Genomic DNA, 15,553 nt, shown 5'->3' on the forward strand with positions numbered 1-15,553 from the left:
ATGTCCTCTGCAGTTTAAAACTTTTGTCTTTTTAAGCCTCTGCTCTTTGAAACAAAGCAAGTTAAAAGACCTCCAGAATAATTCCATTGAATGTTTTGGTCTTTTTGAGTATCATTCTTAGTGAATGAAGGTGTGGCTCCCATAGTAAAACATAGAGTTGTCAACATTTAGACAGGCTAGTTCAATCCTGCCCATGGGTTGATGTTAACTGGAGTGGGCATATGTAGCTAAAAACTTCCCTTTTGTGAAAACTCTGTTCAGGCTTTGATTTCTTGAGTGGTTTCCCACATTGATTTTTCCTATATGTGGCTCAGTGTCCTCAGGTGTGAAATAAGGATAATAACTTCACTGGGGAGCAGTAGAAATTGATTAAAGTTTATTATCATTCCCCTATATGTAATGTTTACAGAGAACTGGCATGAAAGGCATTGGCAAATGGTAGATTTTAAAGTTGCTGTGCCCTAAGGACATTGTCTTGGTGGCTTACTGCCTTATCACATACTTTTAAGAGCTTTGTAGAATAGGCCTAGAAAAATTTTATTGAGGGACAGAGAGAATTTCCATCTTTTTTCAGATGAACCATGGGAGTTTCTGAAGGTGGAGCGCTTTCCTCAGAGTCAATAATCCATAGCATTTAGATGGGGATACTCTGGGTATGACTAACCAGTTCTAAGGTACAGAAATTAGTCACAGTCACAGAAGCAAGAGGTAGCTCTGGGGTTATCACCAGCTTCTTTGAAGTCATCCTTCTGCCTTTGTTTAATTCCACCTTTCCAATACTCTCATGATTTCTTGTTCTAAGTCATTCACTTATTTAGATAGGTTTTTAAAAAATGGCTTCAAGTTATATGAAATGTGGAAGCATATTTAAAAAGTAGTAAAGGAAAAGCCCTATTGTTTGTTTATTAACTTATTCAACAAATAACTAACACTGTTAGATACAAAGTACGAGATAAGGATTCCATCCATCTAAGTCCTTTGAGGTTTCAAGCTTCAAAACTAGGGATCCAGGAGGCAAGGGGAAAACTTGAGATCTGGACTGAGGCAGGAGAGGGAAGAGGCTGACATTGGGACTGAAGAGAGAATAGAATGAAGCCAACAGATTTCATGGGCCACAGCCTGTGGCCTGGCTCTGTGCCAGGCATGCTTCAGGATCACAGGTCTGAAGGCAGCTTTGCACTTGAGCATCTCTTTGTTATATACCTCAGATGACAATATATTTTTAATCTCAGAGGGGCTCATAGGTAAAAAATTTTTAAAATCTTTTTTGACACCTTCCTGAAGATTCCTCTTTTATCCAGAAAAGCTTTGAGTATGCAAAAGAATTATGATATCTTGTCTGGGACTGTTTTTGCAACCTCACTAAAGGCCCATTGACCTTATGGTTGTAGCAGCCAATTCCTAAATCCTCAACAAGCGCGTTCTATGCCCAGAACTCTAATGGCTCCTGTAAACACCCTAAATGCTCTCATCTCTGTTAATTATGAGGATGTTTGTTAATGTATTATCTGTACATGTCTGAATATGTGAACTGTTTCATAATATATATTTTAAAAATAAACAAAAGGCCTGGTTCCTGTGCTCAGTGATTTCATAACACTAGTTGTGTACAGTGTAGCCTGGAAATAACAATGTAAGTGACACATGATTATTTGAATCTGTAGGAGTTTAAAGGAGTAAGAGAATTATGGCAAGAACACTTGGGAAGTTTTCTCAGAGAAAGTGGAAGTTGAGTTGGGCCTTGAAAGATGGATAATATTTGGATAAGAAGCAGAATTAAAGACCCAGAGACAGAAAAGAACTTGCTAGATGCAAAAGTTAGTGAGGAGGATGGCCAGCTAAAGAGGGAGGATGGTGAGCAAAGCTGCCCAGTAGGACTCTGGGTTATGCGCTGGGAACTGAGGAGGGTGGTATTCACATAGTTCTCAGAGCTGGGCATGCACGGCTGTACGTGGTGGCCCTGGTGGAGAGTATTGGGAAAGTAGGGGATGATCAGAAATGCAAGACTGAGAAGTTGAAATGCAAGGCTGAGAAGTTTGGACTTCATCCTATAAGAAGTGGGGAACTGTAGGAGTATTTTTGAGAAAAAAGATAAATGATAGTGAAGTGGCTGAACATACAGGCTTTGAAGCTATACAAAAATTAGTTTGATTTTCTGCTATATTCCTATATACTAGCTATATAAATTTCTGCTATATTCCTATATACTAGCTATATAATTTGGGGAAATACTATATATGAATAGTATATATTCCTGTATACTAGCTATATAATTTTCTTATCTGCAAAATGGGTATAATAGCAGTTTCTTTATATAATTATGTGAGAATTAATTGAATAATGTATGCAGTGCATGACACATAGCAAGTGTTCAGTAAATGGTATTTGATTATAATTTATCAGTGTTTCAGAAATTTTAAATGGCAGCAGTATAGAGGATGAATTGGGGGAGGAGAGATTGGTAGGCAGACCAGCTGATTTTGTTTTTAAGTGGTTTTTAACTTTAATTGTGAAACGAGTTAGTTGACAGCGACATATTGGTGTGAAGTGACAAAGGCTTTAGCTGTGGTTTTTGGAATAGAAGGTGGAAGTTGGAAAACAAACAAACCTGTATTTCATCATATCTATGATACCATCAATTATAAGATGCACCATTATTTATGTAGCACAAAAAAAAGAAAAAATGACAAACTGACACAATGCTTATTATCACTTAGAATTTTTATTTTATACTTATTGAAAGAGCTCTTTCAGGCTTACTTAGATACAGATTTTAATCATACTGCTTTTGTAAATACATACAAAGGAAAATGTAAGTGAAATAAATTTCTTATTTCTAAATTTTTTTTTTAGCTCTTCCTAAAACTTTTTCATACTCACAGTCCAATTCTTCTGGATTACTTCTTGATTCAGAGTCATCATTGAATGTGTGGTTTCATGTAATATTGTCCTTTGTGCCATCAAGAGCATGGGTGGTGCTTCATTTCCTTAAAAAGAGCTCCACTGTTGTCTCTGAGACTTTTTCCAAGCTGCGACAAGTTTGATGCCGGTGCTTTTTGGTCTTACCAGAAGGATCACTGGGGAAGTTATCAGACAACAGCCAAGACTCACATTCCTTTCTGAAATGGTGCTAAATGGAAAAAAATGTCAGGAAGAACCTAGGGGTAAAACGGGAATAAAGACACAGACCTACTTGAGAATGGACTAGAGGATATGGGGAGGGGGAAGGGTAAGCTGTGACAAAGCGAAAGAGAGGCATGGACATATATACACTACGAAACGTAAGGTAGATAGATAGTGGGAAGCAGCCGCAGAACACAGGGAGATCAGCTCGGTGCTTTGTGACCGCCTGGAGGGGTGGGATGGGGAGGGTGGGAGGGAGGGAGATGCATGAGGGAAGGGATATGGGAACAGATATATATGTATGACTGATTCACTTTGTTATAAAGCAGAAACTAATAAAAAATTTTAAAAATAAATAAATAAATAAATAAAAGGCCAGGGGTTACAGTCATGCCTCCAGGGATAACAGCCATGTTCACATATGTGCAGTCAGTGACTGCTATGCCCCATAACACCTGGTCTAAAGCAATTTTAACATGTATTCCAATTTCAGAGGAATGATAAATGTGGTGGTGGTGGGGTTCATCTCAGGATTGATAATAGATCAGGTAGAATTGAAGCCCTAGCTTTTTAATTCTGGGAAAGTTAGTTAACTTTACTAAGCAGACTTAGAAATATTGTGCTCCAACCTGAAGTTGTAAATTACTCTGAGGGATGCTCTACCAGCTTCTTTTTTTTTTTAATCAAGATTTTTTTAAGGAATTATATAGCACAGGTAAGTTTAGCAAAATGCCTGGATCTGAATTCCTGGACTTCTGCTGACCCATACAAATGGCTGGAATTGTTTGAAACTAGCTAATAATGTAATAATAGTAATAATCTAATGATTTTTTGTCTTTGAATGCCACGTGTTTCTGCACAATGAAATTTACTCTTATATTATTTTCATTCACTCCTACTATGGGAATACATACTAATATAATGATTTAACCTGATACATTAAAGTTCAAAGACCATAAACTAGTCTTACTCAGTTTTTCTGTGAGTTGGTAGTGTAAAAACTCTACTTAGGATATAGAAACCTAGAAATCAGAAAATATGTATCCTTAAAGATGCCATGACAACACAGCTGTTTAGTTACAATAAATATATCAGCAGTAATTTTTGAAACTTTCTCTTTTATTGGAAACCAGGATAAAACTGAATCTCTAGAGATAATAATGATTCTATATGTTTGCACTATTTTTCTTTCATCACTTTTATTGTTGATCTGTTTGGAAAACTCTGTAAATGTTGTACATCGTAGCCAACAATAATTTTTCCTTTTCCATATGCTTGAGGTTGAGTATGGGAATCTTTCTCTTTTAATCTTCATAGTGAGATATTTATAAGGAAGTGTGTGGTGATTGGAGTTCAGTCCACTTAGCAGAAAACCCAGGACTCAAACATTGTCATAACTTCTGGGTAAACCTCATTTTCTCTTAGCCTTTTTTTCTAAGACAATGGCCTGAGCCCTGAAAGCAAGTTAATTTTCTGTCCCATCTTGTCACATTTCTATAATTCCATGGCTTCTTTGTTATCCCCAGAGGTATCCTCATCCCCCTTGTCTATTCTTGTAAGTGAATGAACCCATTATTGGTGGTGGTAGGATCCAGTGTCTGTCTGCCATTTCTGCTCATGATAGAAGAATGTGTACATGTACAATGTGCTGCTGTCAAGTTCTGTTTTTTGAGAGACCTTTCACTGGCAGTGGAAGGAATGGAGTCAGAGTAACAGTATCTGCTTCAGACCTGGGCTTGTCAGAGTTACAAACGCATCATGGGTTTGAAGTTCACCTCTGTCACCAGGGAGTACCAGAAAGGAGGAGGACTTGACCTGTGGTGCTCTCTCTGGCCCTGGGCCTTACTGATAGTGACACCTATGACACCCAGCTTGTTTTTTTTCTCTGATGCCTTTCAGTGCAGCCTCTTGTACACTTGAATCTCCTATTTGTTTGGTAGTCTAGCTTTGCAGGAAAGTAACGGCATAGGAAAGTTTCAAATAGGTTTCTTAGAGTTTCAGAGACATAAGTCCTCAGTGATCTTGAAAATGATTTTGGTAATTAACTGCCACAGCTAGGTTTTATCAAGTGGCCTGGGAAATGCAGAATAATGAATGCCATTCCTGTTAGATCTGGAACAGGTATATTGGGGCCAGCATTTATGGAGAAAAGGTGATTTTAACTGAGGAGCGGTACTTCTGTAAAACTTTTTTCCTCTGGCTTCTTTCTACAATTGTTACCTGTAATTTCATCATCTTTTCATTTAATTCTGTACAATGTGATATCTTTGGGGCCAGCGGGTATTTTTATCTTCTAGTTGTGGACATGTTTGTTCTTAGGGCTCTGCAATGGCTGAGGGAGGCCAGCCCCACCCACTCTCTGGTTGCTTGGCACCAACCCTCCCTGGTTGTTGGACATCTTGTTTACTTCTGCCCTTAATTCCCTGCAGGTGCGTAAGTACAAGAGCATGATCCTGGAAGACCTGGAGTCTGCCCTGGCAGAGCACGCCCCTGCGCCACAGGAGGTTAACTCAGAGCTGCCGCCTCTCACCATCGATGGAATTCCAGTCTCTGTGGACAAAATGACTCAGGTAAGGGGCAGGGAGCGAGGTGGCACAGGTGTGGGCGGGCCTCAGATCACTTTTTTTAGTTTTGTCCTCAGTGATATACCACCAGAGTGAGACATAGGCTGGAGTCTGATAGTGAAACAGTAGCAACCTTGGAAAAGAAAATGTAGTGCCAGGAGAATGCTCCAGCCGAGGGCATGGATATGGTCTTCTACTTCTGTTGGCAGTTTTTTCCTTTCACTTGGGCCCTTGGATTAGATAAAGAAACTTTCAGCTGGAGTTGGTTTGGACAGGAGACTGTCAGGACTTTGATGAATCACAATCAGGGGGACAAGTGAACTTTCAGTCTCTTTTGGGCTGAGCTGCTCCTCTTTCCATGTAAATTCTGAATACCACCACACTATTGCCAAGGAAGGCTCGCTTCTCCGGGGAATAAGAATGGAAAACTCAGAAGGACACCCTCCTGAGTCATTGCTGTCCTCCTCTCCCTTTGAGAGGGGAAGTCAAAATGTACTTAGCCTGATAAATCAACATACCTCAGGGATTTTGCTGAGACTGTCCCTTATAAGTTTTTTAGCTTTAAAAGTGATAGCTTGATCGAGATCAAATGCCTTTTTTATAACATATCTTTCTACCTTATTTCTTTATTAATACTTCTAGCTTTAAATCCAGTTGTGAGTTTTCTTATCTTGTTCAGACTTCCAGCAGCATTTAACATAGTCGATTACTCCTTCCTTCTAAAAATACTTTCTTCTCTTGGTTTCTGTACCCCACCCTCTCCTGAATATCCTCCTACCCCACCGGGTGCTCCCTCTCAGCTCTTGTACTGGCTCCTCTTCCTCTTCTCACCTGATCAATATTGGCAAGTCCCAGGGCTCTATCTGTAGTTTTTCTCCAAGTAATCTCATCCTGTCCTGTGGGCTTTATATCCCATCCGTATGCTATCTGCACCCCAGCTTATACCACTGTTAGATCTCTAGTACCTAACATGCCTGAAACAGAACCTTGGACTGCCCCCACTCTCCACTCCAAATGTGTTCCTCCCCTAGTATTCCTCATGTCAGCTGATGGCACCACGGTCCATCTGGTTGCTCAAGTCCCAGCACAGGAGTAATCCTTGGTTTTGCCCTCACTTCCCCACAAACCTCATCTAATTCATTAGCAAGTCATGTCATTTCATGTCTGAAATGTATTCTGAATCTGACCATTCTTCTCAATTCCCATCACCACCTTTGCCCAAGCCTTTAGCATCTCATGCATGGACTGTTTACATTGATCAGTTCTATTGATCTCCTTTCTGCTGCAGTCCACGCTCTACAGAGCCACCAGAGATTTTTAAAAAAACTTAAATCAGATAATATCACCCTCTTGTTTAAGCCCTTTAATGGCTTTCCACTATTCCTAGAATCAAATTAGACTCTGCCATGGCCTCTGAGACCCTATATTAACCTGGCCTCTTCCAACCTCATTTCTCATTCTCCCCCTCAGTCACTGTGCTCTGGCCACACTCACCCTCTTTCTTCCTGTCAAACACTCCAAGCTCTTTCTTTTACTTTGGCTATTTCCTCTGCCTGAAACATTGTTTTCCCAAATCATTGCATGATTGACCTTATCTTATTCAAAATCTAACTCAGATATCACCTACTGAAACAAGCCTTTCTTGATTATCCCATCTAATGAAGCTTTCTCCTCACCACTGAGTTATAGCCTAATACATCCCCTATTTTATTGTCTTTGTAACACTTACCACTACCTGAAATTATCTTATTCGTTAACATTTATACTTCTGTGTGGTCTGTCTCTTCAGCTAGAATTGAGAGCAAGGGCTTAGTTCTGTTCTTCACTGCTGTCTAGTACAGCTGCCTGGCACAGATAATATCTGTATTCTAAATGCAGTTGTCCCTCCATATCCGTGGGTTCTGCATCTGTGGATTCAACTAGCCTTGGATTAAAAATACTGGGGGGAAAATATTGCAGAAAGTTCCAAAAAGCAAAACTTGAATTTGCAGTGCTGCACCTATTTACATAGCATGTACATTGTATTAGGTATTTTGGTAATATAGAGATAGTGTAAAGTATATGGGAGGATGTGTGTAGGTTATGTGCAAATACTGTGCCTTTTTGTGTGTGTGTGTGTGGTATGCGGGCCTCTCACTGTTGTGGCCTCTCCCGTTGCGGAGCACAGGCTTCAGACGCACAGGCTTAGCGTCCATGGCTCACGGGCCCAGCCGCTCTGCGGCATGTGGGATCTTCCCGGACCGAGGCACGAACCCGTGTCCCCTGCATCGGCAGGCGGACTCTCAACCATTGCGCCACCAGGGAAGCCCTGTGCCATTTTATATAAGGGACTTGAGCATCCTCGGACTTTGGTATCTGTGGTGGGGTCCTGGAACCAATCCCCCGCAGATACCTAGGGGGGACTGTAGTACTCAGTCGATATCTGTTCAGTAAATGGCCTAAGAGGCAGAGCAGAAATGAATCCAGGGTAGTGGGAAACTGGATCACAGGTCTCCTGAGTGGGTCTTCACTCAGTGCAGACATGGACACTGCAGCTCAGGAGATGGCACTTTATTTTTATCTAAGTCTGAACTAACAACTTGGTTTGAAGTAATGCAGTATTTTATAAATATAATGCTGAATTGTAATCTTTTTGTTGTTGTTGTTGTTGTTGTTGTTGTTTGCGGTATGTGGGCCTCTCACTGTTGTGGCCTCTCCCGTTGCGGAGCACAGGCTCCAGACGCGCAGGCTCAGCGGCCATGGCTCACGGGCCCAGCTGCTCCGCGGCATGTGGGATCTTCCCAGACCGGGGCATGAACCCGTGTCCCCTGCATCGGCAGGCGGACTCTCAACCACTGCGCCACCAGGGAAGCCCTGAATTGTAATCTTTTGATTGTTGCATTCACAGATCTTTCTATGGACACTTGAAGTATCTCTGGATAATGGTTCCGAAGAAAAGCATTATCCAAACTTTTTTCCTGTCGTTTCATACCTGCTGTTATTCTATCCCTAGGACCATTCTGACTGGTTAAAGAAAACATAAAGTGAATCTTATGTGATTAATGTACAGAATCTACTCTGTATCCCAGATATAAAGTACATCTAAAGCTAACTAAGCTTCTGATTAAGAAGCTTAATCAGAAGTAAGGAGTCATCATTAAGGAGAAGGAGTGCACTATGTTTAGGTAAACTCCTCTCCTGCGATGGGCATGTTTTGCTTCTTTGTCACATTTGGTGTGTTAGGTTGAAATAATCTGAGGTTTTTATTATATTAAATCATGGCTACTGATAATTAGGAAAATTTGGGAACGGTCACAGAAGTCAGAGCAAGCAGTTTAATTATCACATTGGAGGTAAAACATTTAAAACTGTTGTTTTCCATTTTTATGAAATATGCACTCAGTAGAGCTTGGTGCAGTGGTACATCCAAGGGAAGCTGGTACTAAGTCATGAGTCGGTCTCAGAGGTACTTTGTTGGAAGCATGCATCTTCTTTATCGTTGTACGTCCCCTCCTGACACGTCTCACCACAGATGACGAGTTAAAAATAACGCATAGGCTTCCCTGGTGGCGCAGTGGTTGAGAGTCCGCCTGCCGATGCAGGGGACACGGGTTCTCACCCCGGTCCGGGAAGATCCCACATGCCGCGGAGTGGCTGGGCCCGTGAGCCATGGCCACTGAGCCTGCGCCTCTGGAGCCTGTGCTCCGCAACGGGAGAGGCCACGACAGTGAGAGCCTTGCGTATTGCAAAATAAATAAATAAATAAATAACGCATAACAAATAAAACAAACATGGTGAGGAGGAGTGAGCAGGGTGATGAAGAGCCCAGCTCCCAGCTGAGCGGGAATTTCTGAGGAGTCGGATCCTGCGGTTCCTCCCCCAACAACCTTTTTTTTTTAATTGTGTTTTATTTTGTTTTCCTCAAATATTTTCTTCCTTCTTAATGTTAGCCAAACACCTTTTTTTTTTTTTTAACTTATTGATCCTAAAGCCTTTCACTATTAATGGTAGTAAAAGCAGGGTTCTATTTCAAACCAAACCTAGATAGGCAAGGTTATGGGAATATAAAGCATCATCGATAGAATATACATTGGTACAGTTTTTCCAGAGGGCAGGTTGGCAAAATTTTAAATGTGCATGTCATGCCTTCCAAGTAAGCAAAGATGTATGCTCATGGCATTGTTTACAATAGGAAAGTCTGAGAACAGTGGGATTGAATAAATTATAATAGTGGTGATTAGAATTTACATGGAAAGAAGAGCAGTTTAGCCCAAAAAAGAGACTAGAAGTGACTGTGCAGTGAAATATTAGACACTAAAAATGATGATTTGCTCTCTATTGCAGTAGAATAATACTGTGGTATATTAAATTAAAAACTAGTTATAAAATAGCATTTCTTATGTACTCTAATTTGAGGGGTTTAGGGCTTTATTTTTGTTTGTTTTCTTGTACTTGGGGCGGGGACAGCTAGATTTCCCCCCCCAGGGAATACAAGATTGAGTTAATTGATCTCATTTGTTTAAAACATGCACACGAAACTTGCCTGTATGTGTGTGAGTGTGTGTGAAACTTTAGATGGATATACACCAATATATTAACAGTGATTATATATGTGTGGTGGCATTATGGGTGATTTTCAGTGTCTTTGTCTAATAAGCATGAATTTCTTTTATAGCCATAGAAACCCCAAATTGAATTTTTTTAAGTGTAAGTTTGATGATGTTTCTGCTTTGTTTTGTCCAATGCTTTTTAATGTTCCAGTGGAGATGTCAGCTCTTTTCTCTCTCTCTCTCTCTCTCTCTCTCTCTCTCTCTCTCTCTTATTTTTCTCTTCTGTAGCTACTGTGTATTGGAAGGCACAACACTAAGTTCTTTACGGGAGTATCTCATTTAACCCTTGCTCTCCAGTGTGTGAGAGAGAGAGAGAGTGTGTGTAATTTCTATTATAGTCAAGGAAGAAGAGCTCAGATATGGTCTGTAGCCATAAAGGACAACGTAAGTTTAAGTGGACACCAATTCTAGAGTTGAAACCATATGGATAATTCATGACTTCCTTGAAGTGATAAAATTCCAGAATTATAAAAGTGCACTGGAATAGAGATGGACTTTGGGTTAACCAGACAGCTCTGTTAATCATCTTATCTGCACTGAATGCTATGGAGATGACTAATGTTTATATTGATGACCCTAATTTACAAATATAATTCCATATACAATCCTAAGATGAGTTCTGAATCATCCAAAGAGAGTAAATTATATTCAATATTGTTCTAAAGTTATGTGTCCCATTATTTTAATTCTTTACAAATTAGGAAGTTAGCTGGAAGATCTAGTCTTTAAATCCCCATTCTACTACATAGTAGCCTTGGTTCTCAGTTTCATCTTACAAAAGTGAGAATAATACCTGCCCTCCTACCTTATGGAGTTGGAGGAAGAAAAACTGAGATGTTACATTGGAAAGTACTTTGAAAACTAAAGAATCACACAAAGGTATTATTACTAATTATTAATACTAGTTATATATGTTGCCTATATTAACTTTTGAATAATCTGAACATAACATTTCTCACCCATTTTTCACTTAGAGAAAGTTAATGAACCTAGACTTTTTTTTTTTTTTTTTGCTCAGCAGTGAAGTGGACAATACAGGTCATAATGTATTAAAAAACGGAGGCATAAAGAGAGGAAGCAACCTATGAAGCAAGCTAGTGACAAACAAATAGAACTTAGGGTGGAGTCCACATTGGCAGTGCTTTCTTCTGCCTCTCTGTCTCCTCCTGCCCCCATTACTCTCTCTCCCTCGTTTTTTCAATGAAACTATACTGCCATCATCGCTCAGACTGAGTATCTCTGGTTATCTACACTGGACAGTTACTGTTGTAAAAGAATTTCTTGACTTGCTCCAGCAACTATCAAAATTGTCTTCTGCAACAGGTTGAAGTTACATATAACATAGTATCTTAAATTCTTTGTGAGGTGAATGTCCTGATTCTTTCAGGAAGCGGCTCTGTAGTTGTGATTTTTGTTGTGTTTTGCTTGTTGGTTTTGGTAAAAGTATAATTCTATACGAGTAAATAAAATGTTTACCTGAAAAGCTTCTGTTTTTACTATTATAAATATATCTTGATTCTGAGAAAGTCTTTTTCAGTCTATGTGGTAAAAAACACATAGCTCTGTAGTATTTTTAATGAAAAAATGAAAACTTGAATTTCTAGTCACCTTTAAGAATAGTGGCTAGTGGCTAGAACTTATCCCATTTCTGTCTGCCTCTTTGTGTAAGAATTGAAGGAGGTTGAGAAAAGGCTTAGGAGAAGAAATCATTAATATGGTATAGATTCTGCAGTCCCATTTACAATGAAATAATGAAGTCATCTTTTTCAGAGATTTTGAAAGCCAGGTCAGCAAAATTTTCTTGGATACTTCAGACCAGAGACCAGAGGATGGGCTAAATTGTGCTTCTCAAACTTCAGTATGCATAGGAATCACCTGAGAGTCTTGTTTGTTTAAATGCAGATTGTGAATCAGTAGGACTGGAGTGGGACCTGAGATTCTGCCTCTAACTTGTAGGTGATGCCAATGCTGCTGACTCACAGACCACACTTTTTGGGTTTTTTTTAACATCTCTATTGGAGTATAATTGCTTTACAATGGTGTGTTAGTTTCTGCTTTGTAACAAAGTGAGTCAGCTGTACATATACACATATCCCCATATCCCCTCCCTCTTGCGTCTCCCTCCCACCCTCCCTATCCCACCCCTCTAGGTGGTTACAGAGCACCGAGCTGATCTCCCTGTGCTATGCGGCTGCTTCCCACTAGCTATCTGTTTTACGTTTGGTAGTGTATATACGTCCATGCCACTCTCTCACTTCGTCCCAGCTTACCCTTCCCCCTCCCTGTGTCCTCAAGTCCATTCTCTACGACAGACTACATTTTGAGTTTAAGGACTTGTATTGTTTCTTGTAGAGTCTTTAAGCAATAATTATGATTTTGCTAGTGGAAAATCAGTTATGTTCTTTACCACATTTGAGTCCTATGGGAGTCTCTTGTTCTTGGGAGGTTGTTAATCTTTTTGGACTTTGTGTTAGAAGAGATCCAGGCAAAGAATATAATTATAGAAAAAATATCTCTAGAAAGACCAGTCCGGTATTACTGGTTAAAATGCACTCCTTTCCCCTCTCCCTTTCCTCTCCTCCCTTGAACTTATTGCCCTCCTGTTACTCTCACTGGGGCAATCTTTGTTGCTTTAATATTCCCTTGGAGTGATGATGCAACAGGGTAGAAGTTCTTCACAAGTTTTCAGGGGAAACCTTCAGAAGCACTCAACACAGCGACTGTTTCTTTGAAAGAAATTATTCACAGGGATTGACATGTTTTACTTAGAAAACGTTCATCAGTTACCAGTTTAGGTTTTTTGAGTATTGTTTTGTTTTGAAAAAGCATAGATCTGGCTTCTTCTACCTAAGGAGTAGAAAATTATGCTAAGTGAAATATACCAAGCACAAGGGACAAAAAGTGAGTTATACTAAAATATGTGAATACGTGTGTTTTCTTTCATCACATAAAACTGCCTTTCCAGCATGTATTTATGTAAATGCATAGAATTTGGCCTGTAAGAAAGGATGTTCATCAAATTGATGCCTCTGGACAAGTGACTAGATTGGGGAAGGGTAGATCAAAAAGAGAGCTTTGACTTTATCTGTGTTATTTAAATTTTTATACAAAAGAGTACAACTAGGATAAGGTAGCAGAAACTGACTAATCTGAGACTCCTTCAAAGAGAAGGTAGGGCTTCCCTGGTGGCACAGTGGTTGAGAGTCTGCCTGCCAGTGCAGGGGACACGGGTTCGTGCCCCGGTCCAGGAAGATCCCACATGCCACGGGGCGGCTGGGCCCGTGAGCCATGGCCACTGAGCCTGCGCGTCTGGAGCCTGTGCTCTGCAACGGGAGAGGCCACAACAGTGAGAGGCCCGCGTACCGCAAAAAAAAAAAAAAAAGAGAAGGTAGAATTTTAAGAGCATTTTGATTAATGGGAGGGAGACAGTGTAATGGGTAGATGGGGTATGGAGATAGAGAAGCAGAAGTGTTGGCTTGAGAGAGGAGTGTCTTCATTGGCTGTCCCTTGAATTCTCTAATTTTATCTTTCCTTCCAAACTTGTTCTTCCCATGTTTCTATGGGAATGTGTTTTATGGGAAAATGTGATTAAGAGAAACCAGTGTTTCTGCTAGCGCTACTAGCGAACATGGGGATATAGGGTTGGTGTTTCTAGTAAGGAAAGCCACTTTCATTATCTCTATGAACAGAGGTCAGTGGTACAAATAATTCCCAAAAGTGAGCAAAAAAATCATTTTGCTTTTATTTTCTAATGCCCTTTAAATATCCATTTGAGTATGATTGGGACTGTCAACCTGGAAGTTCATAGTTTTAAATTACAGTGATGAAGCCACTGTCCGAAAATTCTTCACTTTTCATTCCCTGCTACATTGCTGTTTTCCTGTAGGGTATAGAAAACATCACCTTTCAATGTGGTTTGATTTTAGCTACCTTCTCTTTAAATCTGTTACATATTCTCTGATCTCTTCAATAGATATGGAGTTGGCAAACATTTTGCTTTGAAAGGCCTTTTCTTGGTTACTGAACCTAAATGGACATCTGGAGCCTCAAAATTCCTCATCTCGGGTACATGCAGAGCAAAGAGAGAGGAAATAGGAGGAGAAGGGTACTTGGGAATATATAAGGATAAAGCATTGTTGGACAGCAAAGTAACAAAATTTACAAGTGGAAAATTTCTAGCATAGTAAGAAATATTGTTTCATTTTGGCCAGATTAAAACTTTCAGAGTTTTAGAAAATCTCTTTTTTAAACCATCTGTGGTTGCCACGTAATCTTTACTATTGATTGCCACTGGCATGAATTTAATATCTTTTTTCTTTGCTGAGTGTGCCCTGGAAGGAGTGGTATTTTCTACTCTCTGCTGGTTTGAGGTGGGCTTACTGACCACGCCGGGCACTTGAAGCCCATCTAGAGCCCTTAAATTAGAATGAGAGGCCGGGAAAGCTTGTTGCAGCCCAATTAAAGGATAGCCGGAGAGGATAGGCTTTACCTTTGCTGATCCTGTTGATTGTCTCCCCTGCGGATTAAAGACAAACCTTTCTTAACAAGCGCATTGAGTAGCTTGGGTTTCCAAAACTCTCCAGGACCAGTAATTAATCCAACTGGTAATGAGAGCACAGTGCTGAATTCTGGAAAGGAATCATTTAACTCTTTCTATACTGGACAGCTCATTTCCCCTTATTAATATCCCTTTATTAGCACTAGTTATTTGGGACAGTATGAAAATAGTCTGGTGGAAAATTGCTTCTTTCAGTGAAGTCACATTATCTCTGCACTTAAAAGCAAAGATTGTCCTTCATCTCTAAACTGTACAGGCTTGAAAAGTTAACTTTTGTAGTAGAAAGTGCTTTTTGCCTCTTGTTTGGTGTAGGGGCAAATTTTGTACAGTTGATAGTTAGTACTTTAAAACGCTAAGATCTGACTCTGAATTGGAACTTATTAATTTCACTCTGGGCCCATTTTTTAACTTAATGAGGTTTTTCCCTGTGGAAGTAACCTTTCCTTTGTGCTGCTTCCGTTTCTCCTGCCTCTCATATTAGCTTCTACTGTCTTCTTCCTGGGGCTTTGAAACATTTCCCATCCAGAAGTTCTAGCACATAAAACATCTTTTAAAAACTTTCATTTTTTGTAAATTTAGAGATATTTGGCCTTCTTATTTCATTATCTCCTCACTCTGCTGGGCATGGATATAAAGAACTCTCCTTTTGGAGACTGATAATGGGATTCAAAGAAAAGGGAAGACTTATAAAAGTCTGTGGTATGAGTTTATTTTTTTTA

General features: G+C 39.9%; 1 protein-coding gene across 4 annotated transcripts in view; it reads left to right on the plus strand.

Annotated features, from left to right (window-relative positions):
* NRF1 (nuclear respiratory factor 1) overlaps nucleotides 1–15,553 on the plus strand; it is a gene marked incomplete at both ends in the record, with an annotated part of 87,846 nt that overhangs the window by 28,196 nt on the left and 44,097 nt on the right. For all 4 annotated transcript variants that reach the window (XM_079711947.1, XM_079711946.1, XM_079711948.1 and 1 more), the window contains one exon: nucleotides 5,553–5,693. In XM_079711947.1, coding sequence (XP_079568073.1) covers nucleotides 5,553–5,693 — 141 coding nt within the window. The remainder of the gene's footprint in view (nucleotides 1–5,552; nucleotides 5,694–15,553) is intronic.

The sequence above is a fragment of the Hyperoodon ampullatus genome (assembly GCF_949752795.1).
Source record: "Hyperoodon ampullatus genome assembly, chromosome: 9".
NCBI lineage: Eukaryota > Metazoa > Chordata > Mammalia > Artiodactyla > Ziphiidae > Hyperoodon > Hyperoodon ampullatus.